Consider the following 26756-nt stretch of genomic DNA (forward strand, 5'->3'; position numbering starts at 1 on the left):
CTTAATACTCTGTTTACGAGGACTTGACTTTAGAGAGCTGTAGGCATGCATGCATCGATGTCCTGGCAAAAACTTGGTTGTCACTCCATTCCATGCTTGCCTTCAAATGGCGTTTCCTTTACGGCCTTGACTTGGAAATTTATTTCTAAGCAAGTCTGCTGAGAAATTTATGTGAATGGCAACAAGACAAAACAACCACAAGAAAAATAGCACACAAGAATTTGTGGAAGAGAAGTTCACCAGATCAAAAGAGTAGAAAGCCAAGTTACAAAAGCTGTGTAGTTTATAAGCCTCATTTGTAGAAACTTGGCTCTCTCTTTATGCTCGTCTTCAAATTGCTTTTCAGATAAGAAAGGAAACCATAGATCAGTTTTCTTTTTGTGCCGGTTTGCTTCAAAGAAAAACCTGCAAATGGTTTTGAGTTCAAAAGTTTTCGTTCTCTTAATTTTCTTCATATTCTTCTACAGTCTTGTTTGCAGGACTACTTTTGGCTTAACCAATGATGAAATGGCAGAAACTCACTGCCTGAGATCTATTAAAACTTCCCTGGAAGACCCACTAAAACGCTTAAAGTGGAGCTTTGATGCCATTACAGCGAGTTCTGTTTGTAGCTTTGTTGGGGTTACTTGCTGGAGCATAGATGGAAGCACAATCAAGATACTAAATATTAATCTAACGAACATGGAGCTCAAAGGCCAGTTTCCTCGGGGACTCAAGGATTGCTCTAGTTTAGTGAGTCTAGACCTCTCAGGTAACCACCTTAGCGGACCAATCCCACAGGATATTGAGCAAATATCACCATATCTGGTTGAACTTGACCTGTCCAATAACAGCTTTTCTGGTGAAATCCCGTCAGCCATTGCTGATCTCAGTTATCTGAATATCCTTTTACTAGACAATAATCAGCTAACGGGTCAAATTCCCCCAAGAATTAGCTGGCTTCGACGGCTCCGGAAATTTAGTGTCTCTAACAATATGTTGTCAGGACCCGTGCCAGATTTTGCCGTTGCAGTTGTACCGAAGGAAAGCTACACCAACAACAAGGGACTTTGCGGAGGGCCGCTTAAACCTTGTGGAAATCACGGGAATCCATTGAAATTTGACCTTTCTTTCACAAGTGGTTTCGTGCTTGGTTATGTGACTTCTGTAGTTTCAGTTATCACTATTTTCTTGTCCTATTGTGTCCCTTGGCTACATGTAAAGAAGATTATAATAAGTAGATGGAGGACTCAAAGCAAGAGAACAGTTGCTGATAGGGTAAGCAAGTCACCACCACGTCTCCCGTCGCTTCAGGATAAGTGCAAAAAGGTAGGTATTCTTTGTATATTTATTTTTATATGTCATAAAATAACTTGGATTGCAGGAATACTTGATGAGCCTTACGATTTGAATCCATAAATTTTCTGAAATTAATCTATATTACAGTGATCCGTTGAAGACTTTCAATAGGTAAAATTGTTGGGTTAGGATTTTAGGACGTAAACTTACCATGGATAATAAACCTTAAAAAGCCCGTATTGATTCTATTTACCCAAATCATAACTTATTTCCGCAAACCGCTATCTCTCATATTCTTCAAAAATATGTTTACTTGATTGAAGCCTCAAGGTGCATACTCAATCAATTTTCTTTATACATGTCCAGATTCATCCTTGGGAGGAACAGATTACAAGCCTGAAATTAGAAGATATCAAAAAGGCAACCAACAATTTTAGCCAAAATAATGTAATTGGGACGGGACAAACAGGGACAGTGCACAAGCAACACTCCCCAATGGTGAGTTTGTTGCAGTGAAGAAGTTTCATTACGTCAGATCATTAGGAGAGCAATTTATGTTTGAATTAAAGACTCTGGTTAAACTGAGACAGCAAATCAACATAGTTGGACTCCGGGGTTTCTGTGTGGAATCAATGGAAAGATTTCTTGTATACGAATATTTATCAAATGGAAACCTTTATGAATGGCTTCATCCAACAGATGATGGGCCAAGTCATAGACTGGAGTGGCCCTCGAGGGTGAAAATCGCAACAGGAGTGGCAAGAGCTTTGGTTTCTCTCAACAACTTTGGAATATTCCATTTTGACATAAGCTCCAAGTGCATCTTAATTGATCATAATTTGGAGCCCAAGTTATCAAATTTGAAGCAGGCCATGCAGTCGGCTTTTAATAAGGAGGATGTCTACAGCTTTGGAGTAGTGCTTCTTGAGCTCATCAGTGGTAAGGAGCCAAGTACAATTGAGATATCTCATTTATCAGAGAGATTTTCTATGTATTCTGATGATACCATCGATAAGTCTCTAATTGGTAAAGGATTTGATGGAGAGATCTTTCTGTTCCTTAGAGTTGCATGTCAGTGTGTTCAGGAATCGTCGGATCAGAGGCCAACAATGCTTCAAGTGTACAAAAAACTTTGTGGCGTTGCCAAAAGTTATGGCCTTGTTGATACTCCAGAGATAATGATTATGCCAGCTGAAATTACTGCACCAGCCGCTGGAGATGAATGCGTTGAAGTGAATGAAATAACAGAAGTGCCATACTGAAAATGGAGGACCAAAAAGTATCTATGTATTAATACAATGACACCATGAACTTTCTTATTTTATAAAAATTGAATGTTAATCTTCTATTACTAAAAATAAATACTATTATAAAGTTAAATTACTTAAAAAATTGTTAACTAATAATTATTATTATATTTAATAAAAAACTGATATATAAAAATAATTTTTGTATTCGATTATATGTAATTAAATAATATCAAATTATTATTTTATTTAAATGTACTTAAGTATTATTATTAAAAAGTATTCTTCATGTTATAATTGTTATATTAATTACAAATGAATGTATTTTTGAAATTAATAAGAAGTGATATAATTATAATAAAATTAAGATTATTTTGTTAATATTTTAACACTTAAGATAGAGATGAATGTCAGATTATCCATAATAAAAAATATTATCAATAATAAATGATAGATTACAGAGTAATTTTTGAATTCTTGAATCAAATGTCCCCATTGCATTGTATACAAGTTTAGATTTTGACATAGAGTAATACTATGAGTACCCATCTTGGGTACATAAATGTATACACACTTATATGTGTCATCATATGATTGGTTATTGTTTTATTCTTAATTCAAAATCATCCAATCACATGATGATACATATAAATGTGTATATATTTGTGTACCAAAAATGGGTACACATAGTTTTATTGTTTGAAATATGTCAGGTAAAGATATTAGCTTGATTTATGCAGCTATGAAAACAAAACAAAATCTATGATATTTGACTGATTTATGTGGCCATGGAATCAAAGCAAAATCTATTACAGGTAAAGATAAATTATTAACAAACTCACATTCAAATCTAAAACACTCACAACAAGCCTTTGCAAGTTGTATCATTTTTGTAGCTCAATCTTCTAGTTGTATTCCTAAACCCCAATAATAATAATAAAACTAATAATTTTTTGAGAGTATTCTTTTTGTTGATTTTGGTTATAGGTTGGACAAGGGAAATCATCGCAATGGACTGAGGGGTCAACTGACATTTAATGACTCTGAATATATATACACACACACACTGTCTCCAACGTTTGAACTAGTTTTGAAACATGGTTATTATAATTTTTGATTTCTTTGTAAGAATTATTGCATAAATTTTGCAGATTTGCAGGGGATCTTGAAATAAAGAATCCTTTTGTGTAACTTTGCAAATGAATATTTGCAAAAAATCATTGATTTTGTAGAAAAATCTTTGGTTTTGCTAGGAATCTTCAACTTTGCAAGTCTTGCCTTTGAAAATTGGCCTCTTATGCCAGAGAATCTTTTGACATTTTGTGGTCACTACAAGAGCTTTGCAGGAGAATTCATTTCATCAACTTGCTTTGATTTAACTATGGCAATAAGAATGCTTTATTTTGCATCTTGCTTTCTTTCATGAAATATGTTTTTTTTTTCAAGGAATCTTGTCCTTTTTTCTTATCTCTCTTGATGTCACATTCTTTGAGTGATTTTGATAATGATTTTGACACAATGGGTATCATTTGGATAAGTTCAAATGGCGATGGATTTTTGGACAATTCTCTTAATGCTAAATATTCATCAAATCTTTGAAAATTTATAAGGATTCCGAACTTGATATTTTGTTTGAGCAATTGCTTGCATATAACACTTGTATGTATGTCCAAGGTTATTTTGATCTTTTGGCTTTGTTTTTGATTAATTATTATTATTATGTGTGAAATTGGAGATGCACAACCATGTGGGAAGACCGCATGCCTTGTATGTGATAAAAAAGGGTAAAATAGTATTTTTTTTGCTTGATGCATGATAATTGTCTAAGTTTGAATGACATGCACGCTCATGTATGAAGGTATGCACATCCGTGCATGATTAGTGCATTTGAATTTTAGATAAGGAGCAATTTTGCAATGATTTCGAAAACTGCTATTAATGTGTATTAGTATGCACACTCATGTATGAATACTATACACCATCGTGTGAAGTTACTTTTGAAAAATAAAAAGAGTTGCAAACACATTGGCTAAGATATTTTACACAAATATTTCTAGAGAAAACAAAGAGAAGAGAGAGTTTTGAGGTGACTTGGAGCCTTGGACACAAGAAGAAGCATTAACGGAGGAAATTCTTCCAACAAGAAGACTAGTTTATTGTTGAACGAGGGAGAAGTATGATGTTTTCTTTCTTTATTGATCTTGAACATTTTCCTATTGAGATTATTATTCCTAGTAGCTGATGAAGTGTTTTTATGTAAGAATCTATGTATATGTATGATGATTGATTATGTCTTCAGTCGATTTATGCCTGATGATGTAATTGATGATTTGAGATGATTACTTAAACATGTTTTTCCATGAAAATATGTTGTGTCTATTATATATTAATATGATCATTTATAAATGAATGATTTTGTGATTATGTATGAGGAATGATGGATTGGTGATAGTATATTGATAAAAGGATTGATGGATTGACGATAACTTTATAAAAATTATGTTGTATGCTACAGTTTGATGTGGTAATGACTAGTGATTGTAACTTGGTTAAATTGATTGTTAAAATTCTTTAATAGCTTCATAGAGATGGTATTGGATGTTGGTTAATAATTTGTGTTGTTAGAAAGGTTAAAACAGACTTAAATGGCTATGTACAAATTTATATAAACATGGTTTATAGAAAGATATGTTGTAATATCATCAGGTATGTTCTAGGGGCAATTACATCTTTTGACCATGTTTGGAGATATTTCCAATTTTAAATATAGATATATATAATAACATATATGTGTGTGTTTATATATATATATAGATATATATAAAAGAAAAAAAATAAAAAAATAAAGAGAAAAAGATAAAGATATTTATAAAAAGAGAAAAGTCAAAAACCAAAAAGGCAATTCCATTTTTCCATCGTCTCCTCCACCCTTCCAGAAAAATCAGCCCCTTCATGCTTGTTTTCTTCATTTTTTAGAAGGAAATTGGATGCCTGGAAAAGTTTGAAAGAAGAGTAAGGAAAGAAAAGAAGAGGAAACACTTTTGGAGCTTGGTAACCAAAAGATCTCTTTCTTTTTCCCTTTTCCTATGTTTATATATATATTGGATGTATGTTATATGAATATGTTAGTATGTTTTGGTGTTGATTTAAGGTGATTTTGGTGTTAAAGGAAACCAAACAAAGAGAAGGAAGCCAACTTGCAAAGATTTGACTTGAAAAAAGATAAGGGGTATCATCCTTGATATGTTGTATGTTTTAGGCTTTTGGTTCCTTGGATCTATGTTATAAATAATGATTTTGAAGTTGAGAAATGTTGTTTTGCCATTTGGAATGTCTATATGTGTGATTTTGTCTATGGCAGAAAGTTACATAATATTTACAATTTTACCAGTGAATTCGTCCCTCGTTTAGGCAGCCTTACCTGATGAATTATGAGTGCTATTATATCTTGTTGGAAAGCTCTTTGAATTCTCTTTCCAATGATATATAACTTGTATAAATTAGAGATCATTTGGACTGATAAATATGGTATGAACCATAAAGACTGCTTTACCAAATTAACAGAGGAGACAAGTTTTGCCACTGATTTCATCTCACATTTTGACTGCATTATCTAATAAGTTATGAGTGCTATTATATCGTTTTGGAAAGCTCTTTGAATTCTCTGTTCAGTGATATATAACTTGTATAAATTGGGGATCATTTGGACTATTAAATATTATATGAACCACAAGGGCTATTTTACCAAATAAACAAAGGAGTCAATTTTTTTCTATTGATTTCATCTCACGTTTTGACTATCTTATCTAATGAATTATAAGTGCTATTATAGCTTATTGGAAAGCTCTTTGAATACTCTTTTCAATGATATATAGCTTGTATGAATTAGAAACCATTTGGACTATGAAACTTTATGAAAAATAAGGCTACTCTGTCAAATGAACAGGGTTGTGAACAGTGTTTTGCAGTTTTGGAAAGGAAAAGAAAGAAAAGAAAGGAAAGGAAAGGAAAGGAAAGGAAAGGAAAGAAATGAGAGAAAAAAAGAAAAAAAGAAAAAAAGAAAGAAAAGCAAGAAAAAGAATTTGAGGCTCAAGATTCAGGGGTTGTCCCAAGAGTATAGTCTAGTGAGTTATGAATAAATTTAGATGAAAGCAAAATTAGTAAGATATAAGGTCCGCATGCATGCTATAAACTATGAGGGGGCACTTTACACTACACTACTCGTAGTAGGGCATGTCCGTAGTAGGACATAAACCCACAGTAAGGTTTGTTCGTAGTAGAGCATGCTCGTAGTAGAACACAATTCAGATTCAAAAATGGTGTAGTGAGAGAAAGAAAAAGAGTTCGAGCTTAGAAAAGTGCCAAATCCCTATAGTCAGTTTTCAGAAAGTATTAAATAGACACCAGATGGGACAAAGTATGACTCAAATAGTAAAAAATGAACTAAATTATCCTCTCGATTTCTTAGGGAGGTTGAGTCTCGAGAGTGAGTTAGAACAAGAAATGAGATAATTTACTAAATTATTTCCCCTTATTGAGTGTTCTTATCACTCACTTCATTTTCTTTTATGATTGCAGGTATAGGTGATCGAGGTAGCTACGAGGCAGGGTCAGGTCAGCGAAGATAGATCTAACTGGAGCAAGTTATCTTTGTTTTGTATTACATGCATACAGTCACATGTTCTTGTTGCTTTTAGACCTTTTTGAGATGATAGTACAATTATATATGATTACTTCACATTTTCATATGTTTCCAGATGAGTTTTCATATGAGTATATATATTTTTTGTTCGCTTCCAGACTTTTAGTTTTCTTAGAATATTTTCTAAACACTTTTAGTGATGTGTTTATTTTAAAGTATTTAAAAAATATATATATATAGATGCTCCGGATATTAATTCGTAACATTTCTCCTTTGATGGGTAGTGTTTTTAGAGAGGGATGTTACATATGCCATAGGTGATTCATGATCATTACAAGTCTTATTGGTGATGTAGAAACACATCTCATATATTTATGACTATAGTAGTGTATTTTGGATTTGTTGGATTAAGGTTAGAGGGTTGGAAAATATGAGTAAAGTTCAATTTAAAATGTAGCAAATTACACTACACACCTATGTGTCCCATGACACACACCCATGTACTTTTGGGCAAAATTTTTCCTATACTAAGATGAAGCCATAAGAGTGTGAATTTGGGAATAGATACACACTCATATGGTATGAGATGTAAAACTGTGTGCCTTTCCTTAAAGTTGCACACTTGTGTGCCTAGGTTATATGTTGTGTGGATTAAGTAATGCACCCCTATGTATGAGGGATACACATTTGTGTACATTTAGAGAAACTTAGGAATAAAGACGTATGGGGTATACAAAGAGTACATAAAGTTTCAACATTTGTATATAGGTATGAAAATGATCATTTTACCCCTATAAGAGAAGATTATGAGGCGATATGAGAAGGAAAATGGATAAGGCCCTAATGAAGGCAATAGTTGATGAAAATCAGTATGAGTGTGTCTAACTATGAGGATGACAATACAAACCCTAACCAAAACAATTTCATGTCAAATATTAAAAACAATGTATCATATTAGTTTGAACCATTGAGTTATATACAATATGATCATGAAAGCAATAGATCAGTTTGTGTGACTGTGATACCTTTGGCTAAGTATGCATTGACATTGGGTGTCTTAGCATTTGGGATGCATATGTGATAGCGAAAGAGGCTCATGGTCTCATTGCTTTCACGATATGGTATCTTTAGCCCAAAACCTGACTAATATGTGCACTCTGTGTATTTTATGATTGATATATAAAATGTCTCATACTTTCATCATATGTTTGGAATGTCGACATATATTATTGGCACTAGTCATTTGGGATGATACCGTTATTAGGGATAGAGCATTGGGTGTCGATGTAATCTAAATAGACATCTGAGATATTAGAAAAACATCCGTAATATCACATGGAGATTAGTAAAAGACATACGACTATCTAATTAATTGTGATGTATATATATTTTTTAGGTGTGATGAGAGCACTCACTTATTGAGTGTGTTTCACTCGTGTTTTTTTATATGGTGTTGCAGGTAAGGTTAAAGAGTAGTGAAGTGGTAGTAAGGGAGTCAACAAGTTAGCTTGTGGCAACGCATAAGAGTAACGATATTTTTCATTATTAGACTTGTTGATGTATTTTGAGTTGTTTACATTTCTTTTTGCACATTGGATTTTTAACTTAGGTTTCTAGACTCTTCAATTTTGATTTATTAAATCATAAATACACTTTTGAGATTATGGGTTGTAATTTATTAATGCATGTTTTTGGTATAAATTTTGTGCAAACAAAGTTTTAACTGGACACGTCTCTTTGAGTGCATTTCTGTGTAAGGATATATAACTGGAGAGAGATTTTACATTGCACCAAGATCTTGAACCATTGGCTTTTGAGGTTATTTGTCTTGATTACACCATTTTGAAAATATTAGAGGATTCCAGAATAGTCATCCTCATTGTTTTGGGCAAAATCGACTGTGGAACTTAATCCTTCATTGTTTGATTCTTCGTCATCCCAAAGATTTTTATGGTTTGCCATAACCATCTAGGTCACTCAATATCTACAATGATGCGTAGGATTATTGGAAATTTACATGGATATACATTAAATAATCATAAGATTTTATTGTCTAATAAGAAATTATGTACTACTTATTCAAAAGGTAAATTAGTAATAAAACTATCTCCCTTTAAAATTGGAGTCAAATCCCTATTATTCCTACATAGAATCCAAGGGGATATATGTGAACTCATTCATCTACCAAGTAGGTTATTTCATTATTTTATAGTTTTAATTAATGCATTTGTATGATGGTCTCATATTTGTTTATTATCAACTCGGAATGTAGCCTACACACGATGGCAAAATCAGACGGTGCTTTAGTTGGACGCTATGACACATGGGCGTGTGTCATGTCTAGAAGGAAAAATGAAAAAGAGGTGTAAACCTAATTTTCAATATTTTTTTTATGCATCCAACTGCACACCAAAAGAGAGAAAAGAGTGAGGAGAAATTTTGGTCATCGAAGAAAGTTATCGATTGCTAAAAATTTTTATAGCCATGTGAAGGATCACTTGAACATTGGAAGACAAGTATAGTGTCCTCTTTAGATTTCAGTTAATGGATAACATATTTTTCTATGGTCTGTATTCTTAAACTATGATTGTTAAATGTTCTAGGATGATTATGATAATAAAATCATCAATGTTGATGCCTTAAGATTAATCTAAATATGTGTTAATGGTTATGTTGTTTGTGATTAGAATAAGAATTCATATGGATAATTGTCATGATTTGTTTGATCAGTCATTATTATTGTTTGGCAAATGTATGAAGATATTAGGATGTTTAGAAACTGTTGTATATGTGTTGATTGATTGAATTGCTAGAAGATAGCCAAAAAAGACATAGAACCAAAAGGTTTGCGTTCTCCAAATTACAATGCATGGTTGTGTATGGCATCATAACATCTGTGTTTCATTTGCATAAAATAGGCAATTTCTTCTTTTCACATTTGTCTTGAGGAGAGGCACACACACCTGTTTGGTATGGGATATATGCAGCTATGGGATACACGCCATGTGTGGCTTTCCAAAAGTGGATGTTGTGTTTATGATTTAACACACTTGTGTATTAGTGTTAACAACTACAAATGGGTGTAACCAATGCGACACACCTGTGTATGATTATATAAAAGTACATGGAAGTGCAACTTTAGTACACTCCCGTGTAGACACTAAGAATTAGAAAAAAAACTATTTTGTTGCTAGGCTAAGTGCAAGGAAGAGGAAAGAGAAATAAAGAAATTAAAGGTAATTAGAAAAATAAGATAAGTTAATCAAACATAGAAAATGTGCCAAATTATATGGATGACAACACAAACCCTAACTGAGTTTAATTTAGGTAAAAAATCATTAAAATTGAGAAAAATGATATACATCTAGATAACTATCAATTGTGTGTATAAATGGCTAGACATGTCAAAATAATAGGGCTATATGAGAGATAATTGCCTATGAGATGCATCATGCACTTGATGCCAAGACGTATTAGCCATACAGTTCAACTCAATTTAGGTGTGCACGGTAAAGGAAACAGTTTTTTTTTTGCTAGTTTCTCATGTGGTAAGCGAGATACATCACATATGCACTTGTGGTAGGGGTTATCCAATGATGGTTTTCAGATAATAGTTCCATAAATAGCATATGTGGTAAGGGAGGGAATATGACTAGATTTTTCTTGTGTGACCAAAGTATTATAGTTAGCTAGTTTAATAAACCGTATGCCATGTGCACAAGACATGATAATGAGTAAATGTGCAAGGTGTCATATGCGTTCACCAGGGCATCAAATATGCAAAGATCAACTTTGACCTTAGTACCTTTGTGGATGGCCTATGTTAGGTCACGAGAGTGCCAAGTTGTGACCATATTGACTTTCATTAAAGAAACGCTAGATTTCCAGTTTTATGTTTTGTGCAAGGTGATTAAAGGCATTATCTTACTGAGTGTTTTCACTCATGCATTCTTTTTCTATTGTTTATATGTAAAGGTGAGTAACAAAGTATGTGGCGGAACTAGTAGTTCAATCAACCAACTACATAAAGGTAAGGGGTAAGACTATCATTTCAAGATTTTTCTATGTTGTTCATGTATTTGTTTTCATTTATGCACTACATGGATTCTCAATTACTTCCAAACATTTGAATTGTAATAATGAAGAATTTTATTACTTTTAAAGTATTTATCTAGTTTACACCTTTTTATACAGATAAATATTAAATATCATGCATTTAATTTCTACTATTTTTAATTAAGCAATCAAGTAGTACACATCTCTTTGGATTATATTCTATAGAAGGTTTGTACCTGGAGAAGAATATTAAAATGCGACTGTATAATGCCTGTGAATTTATATCCAAGATAATGATTATTACATGTCTATAAAAATTGATGTTGAATATCCAGTCATGCATGTCTATACTTAGAATGGATGAGCTAAGTCTCTTATCAAATGATTTTAAGTAATTGTATATACTTTATTACTGAGAACTCAATTACCAATTTTTATGTGGGGACATGGTATATTAAATGTTATAACAATAATTCGCTTATGACCTTCTTATTATCATCAATATTCTTTTCTATAATTGATTCTTGATCATAACCCTAATATATCCCATTTGAGAATATTTTGTTATGTTATATATCTCTCTATTGCATCTCCTTAACACATAAAAATGAAACCCAATATCGTTTGGGAATTTATGTTGAATATAATTTATCATCTATTATCGATTTCTTAAACTATTGATATGTGATCTTTTTATTGTATACTTTGCATATTGTCACTTTGATAAGACCATATTCCCACCTCTAGGGAAAAGAAAATGTCTCCTGAAGTTAGACATAAACTTATTTGGCAAATACCTATTATGTCTCATCTAAATCTTCCCACGTCTCAAGGTGAAACTGAAATGCAAAAGATAGTTCATTCTCAATTTATTGTCAACCAAGTGTCGATGCTTTTGTGGATATGACAAAAGTGATAAGATCATATATATCATCTACCAATGCATTAACAAGAATTAATGTGACTACTGAACAGTCTATTTAAGTTGTGATTGATCAATCCAGTACATGCTAAAAACGTGGTAGACTTATTAGATCAAATAGCGTTGTTTCTCAAAAATGAAAGACAAAAAATCAAACATATATCAATTATAATGATCCTAAAACAACTAAAAAATCTACACTTGTTAATATATCTCCAAAAAAAATTATGGTCTCTGAAGAGACTAAAGCTTCTGAATTAGAAAAAACTCCCAAAATATAGGAAAATAAGAATACATAAACCTCTATAAATTATGCTTATATAAGAGAGAAGTGGAACCATGAAATGGTTAACATTAATGATATATTCTCATTCATAGTTGCTATCAAAATTATGAATGGTGATGATTTTAAACCACGCATTATGGACGAATACATACAAAGATATGAAAGACCTAAATGAGAAGAAACAATTTAGGCAAAATTAGTTTTTCTGGTAAAATATCAAGTATTTGGACTTGTACAACCCGCTGGATACAAATTAATATTTGTGAGAAAAATAAGATTGCTAGATATAAAGTAAGACTTATGACCAAAGGCTTTTCCCAAAGGTTGGATATAGATTTTGATAAAACATACGCACCTATGATAAATATAATTATATTCAGATATTTGATTAGTTTAACAGTCTTTAAAAGACTTGATATGCGTCTAATAAATATAGCTACTATTTACTTGTATGAAAATTTAAATACTGAAATCTATATGAAATTTCCCAAAAGAATTTAAATTACCTAAAAGAAAAAAAATCAATCAAGAGACGTGCTCAATCAAATTAAAAAGATCATTGTACAAATTGAAACAATAAGAAAGAATGTGGTACAATTATTTTAGTGAATACTTGATGAAAAATGGCTATGTGAATGACCTTATATGCTCACATGTTTTTATAAAAAAGTCAGAATCAGGATTTGTTATCATAACAATACATGTTGATGACATTAATTTAATTGAAACTTTTGAAAAACTTTAAAAAACTGTTGAATACTTGAAAAAAGAATTTGAGATGAAAGATTTAGAAAAAACAAAATATTGTCTCACCTTGTAGATTGAGTATAATTCAAATAAAATACTTATTTATCAATTAGTATATATTGAAAAATTGTTAAAATGCTTTAATATGGATAAGACTTTTCTTTTGAGTACCCCAATAACTATTCAGTTTCTTAATCTTAAAAAAAATCCATTTCATCTTAAAGAAGAAGGTGAAAAGATGTTTGGTCTCGAAGTACCTTATTTTAATGTCATTTGTGCCCTATAATATTTGACCTAATACACTAAATTAAATCTATCCTTTACAACGAATTTATTGACTCTATTTAACTCTACACCAACTCGTTGCCGTTAGAATGAAATCAAACATATATTTCATTACTTATGTGAAACCAGAGATTTGAGATTATTCTAGTTTGTCAAATCCCTTAAAAATCCTAATTTAGCTGTATATGCAGATGCAGTTATCTTTTTAACCTTCATAAGACCTGCTCATAGATGAGATATGTTTTTATTTATAATGATACAATAATATCATGTTGCTCCACCAAATAAACCTTGATTGCAACATCAAATTATTTAGAGATTTTAGCTTTCCATGAAGCTAGCCTAAAATGCATATAGTTATGATCTGTTATCCATCAGATTTGAAATACATACAACTTCTTTCATATTATATGAAGACAATACAATCTATATTACCAAAATTAAAGGTGAATGCATTAAATAAAACAAAATAAAATATATCTCATCAAAGTTCTTTTACACTCAAAAGAGCTAAAATATTGATGTCAAATAAATACGATCTAATGACAACTTTGTAGACTTATTCACCAAAACACTATCAACATCAATATTTGAAAAGTTAATATACAACATCAGTATGTAGTGGTTTAACATGCAACGAAATTTACTAAAACCAATTTTACTATAAATAGGGGGAGCATTCATCAAGGAGAACATTTATTAAGATGAACAAATTTTTGAAGTGTGTAATATATTAGACAAAATGTGCACTGTATACTTTTCTTCTTCATTGGATTTTGTTTCACAGGGTTTTTTTAGTAAAGTTTTTAATGAGATAGTTTAAGCACATTCAATTCCACTTTATATGATATTAAATAATTAAGTTTATTTGTTTTGGTTTTTCATCCTATTAGAATTTTTCTTAGCATGATTAATATAATTATTTATAAATAGTGAAAATTCAAAAGAGAATTATGTATTTGATAGCTTTCTATCAAATGTAATCAATAAATGCTTGGGTGGCTGGCCATGGTTTAAGGACTTAGATGATAATATGAATTAATGAAAGCATAATGATAGGTTTTTCACCAAATGAAAATAATGTAACCACTCTAATAGTTAGACAACACATTTATGACTAGATACTGGCTTCACACTATAAATATCCCTTGCCCGTTGTTTGAGAGAGACATATCTCTTCCTTTTTCATTGTAAAACTTCAAAGCAATTACCACTTAATCCAACCATTCATATTTCAATCTCTCTCAACTTTTCTATTTACAAAAAAAATTCAAAAAAAGAATGTGTCCATTAAAGTTAGGTGGACGGTGAACCACTCAATCCGCGTCACCGAACCCGCCCGCCAACTTGTCCACACCATCAATATCACGCAAACCACATGTTTCTTCACGTGACGTGGCTTCCTATGTCCTGTATACATAATAGCTTTATTTCTCATTCATCCCTTCAAGTTCTAATAGTATTAAAATTACCCTTTATGATTTAACAAACAATTAAAAATAAAAGAATACTTAATTATATAAAAACATATTATATATATATATATCTATTTATATATTTAAAAGTATGTATATATAACAGTATTTATCAAATTTTATTAATTCAAATCATATAATTTAACTAAAGAAACTCAACATGTGAGCTATAAATGCAAGATTGTTGTAATTTTAATGAAGAAATACCATAAATTAGCTAAATGACATTATCAAAATATTATGTTGTGCTCATTTATATTGGGTTAAAGGGTCATTCTTAGCAAATTATGAGATTCATTATAAAAGTTTCAAATCCAGTACGACACTAAATCTTTGGGGGGTTCAAAGTTATTTGTCACTAAATATGTAGGGCTCTCCCACGCCCCAGTACCTGGCGTGAGAGAGAACTCTTTTGTCATTGAATTACACGAAGGGAGGCTCTGAGACACCGCATTCCTTGGTGTCTCCGCCTCCCATTTCTACCGATCTATCTCATAATATAACAGTTCGGACCACCTCCTTAAATTCTTTTTCGCTGTCGTCTTGTTTTCCGTATTTGAATCAGAATGTCGGTCATCTCGAATCTCACGGCGAGCCACACTGCCGTTACTTTTGCCGAAAGGAAGCTTAAGTTCAATTTGATGAATAGAGCTAATTTGAAGATTCCTAGGCCTTACCAGGTAACCAGCACTAAGTAATTGCTCAGTACCATTAGCCAACCTGTTATAAACGTATTTTATGTTGCAATTACGTTAATGTTACCGGAGTAACGTTACGTGGCCATTAAGGGAGGTTAAGCATCCAATTTCATTTGTAGAGATGGTCTACCATGCATAATGTCGACTTACGGTCGGAAGAGGAAGTTGAAGTTTGAATTTTTTTTTTTTTAATGTAAATTGCTCCGGAATTATATTTATTACACGTGACGTGATGCTTTCCTGTTTTCGGAAAAGCTATCAATTTTTTTTTAAGTTTCTTCTTGTTTTGTTTCTAAAATTGTTTTAGTCATCTAAGATAAGTTTATGGGGGTCCGTATTAACGTAAAACTTTTCAGTTTGATCAGTGGAGATTGTTTATTATGCAAAATATGTAATTAAATAACATTTGCAATTATAGAATATTAATTGTTGAGTGATGATGTTAAAGTTTTTGGGTTGGTTTTTTTTACTGTATTTCATAATTTATGGTTGCTTGGATGCAAATTCATGTTAATATTTTCTGAGCATGGGTGTTTTGCTTGTTATGTGTTTAGGAGAAGAGGACATCACAGGTTCAGACATTTGGTAACTTATTTTTATTTTTCCTTGGTTTTAGAATGGTGCATTTAGTGTCTCTAAATTAGCTGTTGGTCAATCAAGTCGAGCTGCTAAATATCCAAGTGTACGTATGGCATTAGTGGACGAGAGGCTTGCTCGTGGCAGAGGCACAGCTGATCCATCAGGAGTCCTGGTAAGACCCCTGCTATAGTTTGATAAAAGATCAATGAATTGTGGGACATAAGGAATTTTTTTCTCAATTGCTTAGTGATTAATTCTTTTCATAGACTTTTTGATAAACCTTACCCTAAATGATCAAAAGTGGTAAACAAAAAATGTTTTGCATTCAGGTAGGAGTAGAGCATCCTAGTTTGGAACATGATGACTGATTATTGTGATTTTTATTTGCAGGCATATGAGCTTGTTCAAGGTGCACTTGTAAGTTCTATAAATCTGTCAATCTGCTAATTAGATATTTTAGAGTTTATGATATTATTGGTTCCCCTCCCTAGGAGTTTAAGCATTTGGAACTAGGGTTACTCAATCAGTACTAGGGTTTATTTGACAAAGAGTTCTTGTATAAGGAACTTAAATTCTCCACATTTAATGTCTTAAACAGTAAAATAGGGTGACTTGGTCATTTTTATCCATATGAAACGACCAACAATTATTTACTCCGTAATTTCCTTTTAGCTTTAGTGGTTAGAAATAATGGATGCTGAACAATTTGCAAACTGTAGCTCATGAAAGTTATTATCATGTCTTATTTCTTGGAATTTAATTTCATCAAATTTCATCAACATATGGTGTCCTTCAATGAAGAATTTGTTACTATTTTGTGAAGTTGAAAAGCAATACTTGTGATTTCATCAAGTTTTGATTGTTAATTTATCATGCTAATTGATATCGTGGGGTGAATTTACCTCACTGTAATCGTTTACTTGTTCAAGTAGAACTGTTGAACTAATACACACACACACACAGAGTTAATTTCTAGTTTTAGGTCACAGATGAAGCAAAGTGTGAATAATATGTAGAATATTTTTTTCCCTTAATTCTTGCTTAACTTGCTTTGAAATCTGGTCTCTCCTGCTGACAGAGTGCTCATTATTTTAACTTTGTACTTTATGAGTCCATATCATGTAATTTCCAGTGTAGCTGTCTAGACTGAAGATTTTTTACTTAAGATATGACTACTCATGGAGTGATACACTGCTGAATAATTTAAAAGAAAAAATTTCTATTTCGTTCTTTTTATCAGACAGACTTATGTATTTAATATAATGTTGTCCATAGGTAAAATGGAGTTCTATGATGGACAAATCAGTACCTGAACCACCAACTGCCATTCTCCTTCATGGCATTCTAGGTAGCAGGAAGAACTGGGGTATGTAATATGATCTGTATGAGCACTGTTGGTTTCATGTACTTATATGAAATTTGGAAACATAAATTGCATGATAGTTGTTTTGTGGATTAATGGAAGAAGGGATCCTTTTCTTAGGATGTTTAATTTGGTTAATACTTTGAAATGTCATTGCACAATGTCATTCTGGGTCATCCAACATATAAAGGCAGCAATGATTATCAGTTTTTACACACTTGGTTGTAATTTCACTAGTTGTGAACAACAAATGCAGTTCCTTAACTCTTTGATGTTGCAGTCCACCTTATTCTAAGATCTGAAGTATCTTTTTTTAAAGTCCCTTTTTTCTGGGAAAGTATGTGTTAAATTCTTCTTGATTTTAGATGCCCAAGTGACTTTTTTTTTTTTTGTTTTCTACTAGCCTAGATGTTAGGCTGTTTCTGTTTTTCTATTTGTTTTACTGGACCTTTCATTCATTTTAGCAGTGATTTAATTTCTCCAATTAATAATTTTTTTCTTCTGTTTATTACAAAAAATAAAATAAAGTAAAAAAATGTGCAGACCATATTTTGGGTGTGCTGTAGTTTGTCTTAAACATTTATCCAGTAGTCGAAATTGGTTGTGCTAATTTGAATATACTGCATTCTTTCCTTGGTCCTGATGGAGCAATGTGTTCTTTCCTTTTTCATCTTTGTTCATGATCTGTTCTACAATATTTCTCATAATAAATAGCTAGAAGATTGTATGTTAGTGTGCATTTGTTTGTGAATAGCTGGTTTGAATATTATTTATGAATATTGAAAGTACAGGAACTTTTGCTCGAAGACTGGCCCAGGCTTTTCCAACATGGCAGGTATTCCTGGTTGAACATCTTTTTCTTTCTAAATTATAGTACTTCTGCTTATTTTGAATATTTGTGTGTTTTTGTATGAATAAAAAATTATATTCTGTATTACTCTCTCCTTTGCAGGATAGTCTTTTTGTCAACTTCTAAAACTGCTTTTATACCTTAGTTTGAATATATTGTGTTATTTTTAATGTGTAACGTCTTGTGGAGTTATTATTTCATCGGAATTACATAAAAGAATTTAGACTTTAGAACATGTTGATAATCCTAACTGTTCCTTATGGACTTAATCGACACAGTTCCTCCTGGTGGACCTGAGGTGCCATGGTGATTCAGCATCAATGAAGAAGAGACAACCCCATACTGTTGCCTCAACTGCTCTTGACGTCTTAAAGCTGGTGAGTATCTCTTGACTATTGGTATGATTTTTAAGCAACTAATCTCTGAATTAGCTAAAATAGCTCTTCCCCTGTTGGTTGTTTCTACAAATTGATTCTTTAGATGCAAAAAGTTGATGAAGAGCATGAAGCATAAATTGTAGAAATCTTATATGGAAGTAATGAAAATGCAGAAATTTTTCTCTTTTGTTTCAGATTAATGTGATTTATTATCAAGAAAATACAATGTTGCTGTCTCAAGGCATGATATCATATGCAGGAAACTTATCTACAGTCAACTTTAGGTGGATCAGTTGTTTGAGTTTCTTTTATCACTTAGTGCTTTAGAAGAAGAAAGAAGAAATAGTAAAGAGAAGAAAGAGATTGAAAAGAGGAAGAAAAGAAAGATTACAAAGGAAAATAAGAATTTAGTGGGAGAATAGAAGAGATTTAGTAGAGGAAATTCAATAATATTTTTAATCAATCAGTCTGAACAACACATTAGAACTAAGGATCTATGATAGGCTTGAAACCTAGAATCCTACAGAATTGTGAAATACTCTTCTGATGAAATAAGGAGTAATATCAAAGGAAATAAAATGAAGTGAAAGACTAAACAAAATAAAATCCTAAAAACTATGGGGACATCTGACAAATTTAGTACTATAGGTTTTCGCTCAGCTCTGATGAGTGGCACCAAATACCCCTCTAAGGCAGCAGGGACTTGGCAGGGGAAAGAATAGATGTTTAAGGCATAGTTGAGGTGTTTCTACATTAGGTTTTCATTTCTTTTGATCATTCCTGTAAATTTTGAGCTTTTTGTACATTGCTTTTCAAAAATAATTTGATATGACTTAGTATGTCACATAGCTTTAACTTCTATTCTGCAGTGCTTGATTAAGCCTACTATCAATTAAGAGTTAGCATCGAACTTTCCTGGCCTTCTGTCATATTATTGAACACTTTAAACAACTTGCATCCCAATATTGTTAATATTTTTTGAATATTTTCAGAGTCAACTTTGTTAATTATATTCTTTTGGCCAAAAAGTGCAAAATGCTTTGAAATCGTTTACTGGTTGTGTATTTTATCATGTATAATTCTAATTGCTTTCTCCACCTTTTTGGTTGGTTTAGGTTGGAAAGCTTAGAATAACACCCCGAGTTCTTGTTGGTCATAGCTTTGGAGGAAAAGGTATTTTGGTTGTTTTGGTATTTGATTTTCTTCAAAAGCAGACAATGGAATATGATAGTTGCATTATTTAATTTCAGGTGGTTCAAGTGCTTAATATGCTTCATAATTATCTCTGCAGTTGCATTGAGCATTGTGGAACAAGCTGCCAAACCTCTTGCACGGCCTGTCAGAGTAAGTATGATCTTGCTAGATATTGTTGAGCTGGTATTATACTTTGGCATTACTTAAGGTATGTGATATTGATTCTGGGTATCAAAGAACTTGAACTTTAGATATTATGTTACATTCAATCTTTGACTTATATAACTAGATACTTCAAACCATGGTAGTATCAAAATTATTGTTGTTTTCTAGGTAGCTGAAGCAATAGGGGCCTCACAGTTAAAAAATGTTTCCAGTGTGTGTATATATATGTGTGTGTGTGTACATATATATATATATATATATTTATTTATTTATTTATTCTGTATGTGTGTGTTTATAAAATATATATATATATATATATTTATTTATTTATTCTGTATGTGTGTGTTTATAAAATATATATATATATATATATACATAAATGTATGTATGTCTTTTTTTTTTCCTGGCAGGTATGGGTTTTGGATGCTACTCCTGGAAAAGTTAGAGCTGGTGGAGATGGAGAAGACCATCCATCTGTACTTATCTCTTACCTCAGTAAACTGCCTAAGGAGGTGATTTATCTTTTTCGTATTGTATCCTTTGATTTATTTCAAGTTAATTGAGGTATGGATTATTCGAAAGAATTATTCTTGTTGGAAAATTATTTTATTATTTTAATGATTAGAGTCAGTTAGGATGCATTTCTAACTATTTGCACTTGGCAGATCTATTGATTGGCATTCTTGTTGGGTGGGTTGGTTTTATATGGCTTTGCTATAATTATAGTTAGGTTTTAGAAGCTATGATTTTTGTTTTTGATCCATTATTAAGTTAAATTTTACCATTGTAAATGGGTTAAGATGTGGTTAATAATGGTTGGGGTGGTGTTCAATATAACTAGTAACTTTAATATTCATGATGCAATAAATATTAGTGATGAACATTGACTTCATCAACTTAGTTCAGGATTTCATGACTGTTTTAGTTTATCTCAATGGGAATTTCATTATTATAAATTATGTGAATTGGAATTCTATTATTGATTTCTAATACTAGCATAAACAGATGGATATTTTTATAATGGATGTTTCTGGAGTTAAATTTTGCTAGTTCTTTATTTCTCATTATACAAAACTCTGCTTTAATATTTCAGTTCCTTCTGTAATATGTTTTCCATGATCCCTCTTCCTGTTCCCTTAATCCCTCTCCCTTTTTTCTTGCTGTATGTAGATGTTGCTCCTATATCACTTTAAAACTGATATAACTATCATGATGGAATTCAGTATTCATAAATGTATAGCTCATTTACATGAATTTTAGGGAAACTTAATCTATAAAGCACTTCATCTAATTACCTAAATTTTAATGACCTTAACTGATATGTGATGATGGTGGTACAAATTTAATTCAAACTTTATCAAGTTAAAAGATGGTAAACATGACTTATGGTTGGTGACTATGATATATTTTATATGTTTAAGTTTCCTTAATTTAATAATTTTCAACTTCATTAGATCATATAGAGTGCACATAAAATGATGTATCTCCTCTCATTGTTCTGTTTTAGCTGAATAGTTCTTTTGTTATTTTTGGCCTTAAATTAAAAAATGTTGAAATATTTGTTTCTTGGGCATTTAATTTTCTTTTATTGAACATGGTTTAAGTATGTTGCAATCTTCCATGACTGTAGGTCAGCTCAAAGCGGGAGGTTGTGAATGCTCTTCTTGGAGAAGGTTTTTCCAAAGATGTGGCACAGGTATAATTTGGACACTAGTATTGTTTCACTTACTCTCTGTGTAACTTTAATTTGAATTTGGGTCCTATAAGATAAACTGAATACATAGATACATACATATATATGTATCACATATATTAGTTTCATGATCCTGTTAATATAATTCAGGCACTACACGTTAGATTTAGATTTGGATGCCCTGACTCCTAAGTCCAAATCACTAGTTTTTGTTTGTTCAAATACGAGTGTCAATGCATATAATTTTATTCCTTAGTAAAATGCTTTTAATGGTCTATTACTGTGTGTTAGTGCTTAAGGTTGGCTGAAGTAATCTGTTCTAATCTCCCTTTATATGACTGAATAAGTTGTGCCTTTGTGAAATGCACATGCCTTGTGAAGGGCTTGTTAGAGTTTAATTATTTTTGACCTTACTGATTCTTTTTCGCTCCCATTGCTGCTTAAAGACAAGCTGGATCTGACTTAAAAATTGTCTCGAGGACAAGGTTAGAGAGAAATATCAGCAAGCCTTACATTCATGAACAGGATAGTGGAGTATTGTGGCTTAACCAATCATATTTTTCTAGATCGTAAACTAGTACAGCAGAATAAGGATATAGATGCATCAAATTGGCGGGGTAATCAAAATTTAATAGCTCATATTAACTTGATGTGGCTTACTTCTTTTGTACATTGTTGGTTTTATCTTTCAGAGGTTACTTGTCATTATATTTGAAAGATAAACTGGAAAAATTAAATTTAAATTTCTACCTTGCTGTGTGGACTTTCTGTTTCGCAATCTTATCTTCTATTAAATTCTTGTTTTTGTGTCCAGTGGGTGGTAACGAACCTCCGATCTACCAGCCCTCTTGGTTCACCATCATCAAGCTTCTCATGGGTCTTTGATCTTGAGGGAATTGCTGAAATGTACCAATCCTATGAAGAAACAAATTTATGGTATTTTTCTTTGTTTCTCTTATGATACATGGATGATGTTTTGAGAGTGTTTAAAGGACAAGACTCCTAAAATAGCTACTTTTCCTAGATGAAGTCTTAGTGTTATACTTTGTTCTGTGCAGTCAGAAACATTGTCAATATGCATATTAGGGTTGGCAATATGTTTCAGTTTTTCATCCTAGATTCTCACAAAAATTGTCACTTTGCACTAACATTAATTTGTTTTTGTGTTGAAGTATTTGAGGCAAAAGTTAATATTAACTTGTCCTGCAGTATTAGTGGCTTAACATTAAGTGTAGCATGAAAATAGTTTTTTAATTATTGTTAAATAATGCAGGAAATTTGTGGAAAACCTGCCTCAAGGTGTGCATGTCAATTTTTTGAAAGCTGAGAGAAGCTTACACAGGTGGGCCCTTGGAGATCTCCAGAGAATTCATGCTGCTGAGGAGCTGGCTGCTGATGGTGGAGGTGGAGTTGAAATGCATGTCCTTGAAGATGCTGGACATTGGGTACATTTCTGTCACTTGCTTTATTTTCTAAAGCGCTTTGCTGATGCACATGGTCTGCCTGATTTTGCTTTAGCTGTTATTTGTAGAAACAGATTTCATCTGTGATGTGTCAACATATTCCTAGAGTAGGATTACACATCCTCTAAGATGGAAGGCTAAACCATTTGGAGTTTGTGAGACATTGGTTATAATGTCATGTCATAGATATTTATAAGAAAAAGCAAAGCTAAAGTAATTGCTTAACCCAGAAAAGCTTAAACTATCAAGTAAGGTTTGACATTAATTTTTAATAGGTATGTTCATGTTTACTGTGGTAGAATTGACATATTGGGGGATTCAAATGCAATGCTAACATTGCTAATTAACAGCTTGAGGTCATGTTCTGTTTTATGTATTAATGTATTCTTCTGCTCTACAAAATACTATTGAATAAGCCATGTTAGAAAAGTTCCCACATTGAAAGTGTTTATCAATGTTATAGTGTTTGAGCTACATCAGATTGTGTACAGCCAAAGTTAAAAAATCTGCATGTTTTCTATCGTGCAACAATTACTGAAATTGGCTTCCACACCTTTAACTGGAGGCATTTTTTTAGTGTAGCTTCATGAACAAATTGGAATAGCGTTGGCTTTTTTTGTTTTCTCAAGTAGTCCTGCTGGACCATTTACTTGCATTTAGGTTATTGTACAATTTCATCCAGAACAATTATCAACTGAATATGTCTGGTAGCATGATATACTGTGATGCTGTGTGTCTCCAACTCACAAACCTGGTGCTCATTTGTATCATATGTTTTGACAGGTTCACGCAGATAACCCAGATGGTTTGTTCAGGATTTTATCATCTTCTTTCCAGGGATTCTGATGGGGAAGTAACTAATGCATTTTTCTGGTAAAATTTTATAGATTATTATTTAGCTTTGTGTGTGCATGATAAATATTGTGTGTAAACGTTTCTTTTTTCTCCATCCACATCTGAATAGTGAATAGTAAAGACATAATACTAAAAAAAGAGTAGCACGTGAAGGCAAATGCTGAAGTCTTTTCAAAGATGATTACTTTAAGTGTGTAATGTGCAACTTTCTGAACGTCTTTGAATACCTTTCTTCCTAGTTACATTTACTAAAATGGTATGGGTATCTTTTACCATCAAGTTTGCAACTGTCCATTCAACATTTCTCCACTGTAGCATTCTTCCTAGTTATATTTAAAATGCTAAATTAACATTCAGTGTTTTAGTTATTATTAAAATTATATATGCACATTTTTTATATATAATTAGGTACATAGATACATAAATAATGTGTTATTATGTGATTGAAAAATTTTAAACTAAATATAAAATAACATTTAAGTATCTGATAATATATTATTTGTGTGTTTAAAAATATTACATATAGTGCAGAGGACAAACTTCAAACTCTAGGTAATTAGGCTTTCAATTCAGTTTGATGTCGAGAATAACATTAGACCACATGGCCTGTTCTAACCAAACTCGATCTCAGTGGCTGCAAAGGTGAAGGAGCTACTTCAAGTGATTTGTTTTGTGGTTTTTCTTCATTGGAGATTCTAATTTTAAGCAGGAAAAAATTTGTTTAATTACCTGGAAATATTAATTGCCTTTATAAACTCCGACTATTTATCTTGGAGTGCAAGAGGCTTAAATCTCCGCCAAAATTTCCTTCTATACAAGAATAGTTAATATTAATTATTGGGATTCGATTGAAATGGTTTCTGGTCCATTAAAATTTCCAATTCGGCAACAGTGTTTTGCATAAACTGCTTGAATTAGTTCGGTGGCAATAATAGAGCACTTCCAATGCTAAAAGGATGTATTAAGGTTGGCCTCTCTCAGTATTCAACAAATTGATTATTAATCTTGTTATCTGTTTCAAGAACTTCCGAAATGAAGAATTGGATTTAGGTTCGCTGTTCTTGGAAATGAGATTCTAGAGTGGTTCAGTCATCAAAGGGTGTTCGGTAAGAATAGAAGGGCTTTCACAGATACCTTGTGATGATGTGGCACTTACTTTCCATATCAAATTAATTGGGTTGAAAAGTCAATCCTTTATGTTTGAACTAAACTCATAGTTGAAGAGTTGAGCTCATGAACTCCATTCGAAACATCAAAAAACATGCTATTGCAGGTACAACTCTTGCAGAGATTTGCAAAAGAGTAGCTCATGACCACTCCAAACCAATTGGAATGGACAGAATGAGATCAACTCGCACAAGCGTGAGGGAGTGTGATTTTATAAGAGGAACTTTTGGGTATTTTATGTACATACGCTCCTAGGCCAGAGGGATTGTGTGCGAGTGATTGTGAGAAAATATTAGAGAGAAGAAAAACTTAGTAATATTGAAAATAATTGATACGGAATAAAGTTATGCTTTTCTATGAAAAGTGGATGTATGTTTGCTACGCCAAAAAGTTGAAAAAACATAAATATGTTGTCTCTCATCCTTGATTCTGGGTTGTGTTGTGTGTGTAGTCTACATTTCTCCTTTCCAATTGTTGGTTTGCTGGTGTTGGTGTATTAACATTTTACTGATTTGTTCAATTGGTATCCAAACTAGGTTGCTGCACGTAACATGTTTTTGGGGAGAACATTTCAACAAAATTGGTAGTCGTTCTATATCCATTTTCTAGTCCCTAATATCGGTTTCAAATTTGAGGAGTAGTTTATATAGACCAGTGATTTTGGCATGTGGAAGATGAAAATTAGGGTGATTATGATGAAAGAGAGACTAACTACTACAACACTTTGAAGGTGAGGAGAAACTCCCTAAAACTATAAAGCCAAAAGAGAAAATAAAGTTATTGGAGAAAGCTAATAACTCGCTAATTCTGGGTTAGGAGACAAGATGCTAATAGATGTGAAGAAAGAAAAGTTTGTAGTTGATATGTGCGGTAAGTTAAACTCTTTGTATCTGTCTGAAGAAGTTTCAAATGAGACTTTTCTATAATAAAGACTATTCAGTCTTGGAATGGATAAACGAAAACCTTGGATAACATGGATAATTTTATGAAATTAGTCAAAGATTCAAAAACATGTCCATCAATGTAGATGATGATGATCAGACTGTAATTTTGTTAAACTCACTCCCTAGATCTTATGCAAATTTCATTAACATTGTCAAATTTCATTAATAATTGCTACAGAAAAAAACTCGAATTTGTCAGTAAGTTTCATAATGGAAAGGAAGGTCCAAACATTTGAGGCTAGTTAATAAAAGACGAAATTGAAAAATAGGAGAAAATCCATAGGGTGCGTATAGATCCAAGTCAAAGGATAGAAAATGTTTTTTGTATCACAAGAGAGGACACTTTAAACAAGACAGGTTTGAATGAAGGAACAAGGAAAAAGTAGACTTGAAATGAGAGTGCAAACATAGCTTTTGAAGAATATGAAAATTGTGAGGTCTTAATTGTCTCTAAGAGGAAAACTAAAGAT

At 32.1% G+C, this 26756-nt stretch overlaps 2 protein-coding genes across 4 annotated transcripts; both read left to right on the forward strand.

Moving 5' to 3' along the window:
* The first annotated feature begins 507 nt into the window (after window positions 1–507).
* LOC123228704 (probably inactive leucine-rich repeat receptor-like protein kinase At5g48380) lies at window positions 508–2540 on the forward strand. The gene is made up of 3 exons (XM_044654175.1): window positions 508–1308; window positions 1645–1776; window positions 1869–2540. Exons 1-3 carry the CDS (start codon window positions 508–510, stop codon window positions 2538–2540), a joined length of 1605 nt encoding a protein of 534 aa, XP_044510110.1.
* Window positions 2541–15311: 12771 nt separating this feature from the next.
* On the forward strand, window positions 15312–26304 carry LOC123229593 (protein ABHD11). Of its 3 annotated transcripts, none has more exons than XM_044655516.1 (14): window positions 15312–15618; window positions 16253–16387; window positions 16606–16632; window positions 17491–17581; window positions 18370–18413; window positions 18707–18805; window positions 19921–19978; window positions 20097–20149; window positions 20575–20676; window positions 21795–21860; window positions 22672–22793; window positions 23131–23302; window positions 24104–24193; window positions 25879–26304. In XM_044655516.1, exons 1-13 carry the CDS (start codon window positions 15505–15507, stop codon window positions 24164–24166), a joined length of 1146 nt encoding a protein of 381 aa, XP_044511451.1. In that variant the 5' UTR covers window positions 15312–15504; the 3' UTR covers window positions 24167–24193; window positions 25879–26304. The 3 variants fall into 3 exon arrangements, with proteins under 3 accessions (XP_044511451.1, XP_044511450.1, XP_044511449.1); XM_044655515.1 differs by lacking the exon at window positions 25879–26304 and adding an exon at window positions 25449–25772; XM_044655514.1 differs by lacking the exon at window positions 25879–26304 and having other exon boundaries at window positions 24104–24454.
* Window positions 26305–26756: the final 452 nt, after the last annotated feature.

This window comes from Mangifera indica, chromosome 11, assembly GCF_011075055.1.
Source record: "Mangifera indica cultivar Alphonso chromosome 11, CATAS_Mindica_2.1, whole genome shotgun sequence".
Taxonomy (NCBI): Eukaryota; Viridiplantae; Streptophyta; class Magnoliopsida; order Sapindales; family Anacardiaceae; genus Mangifera; species Mangifera indica.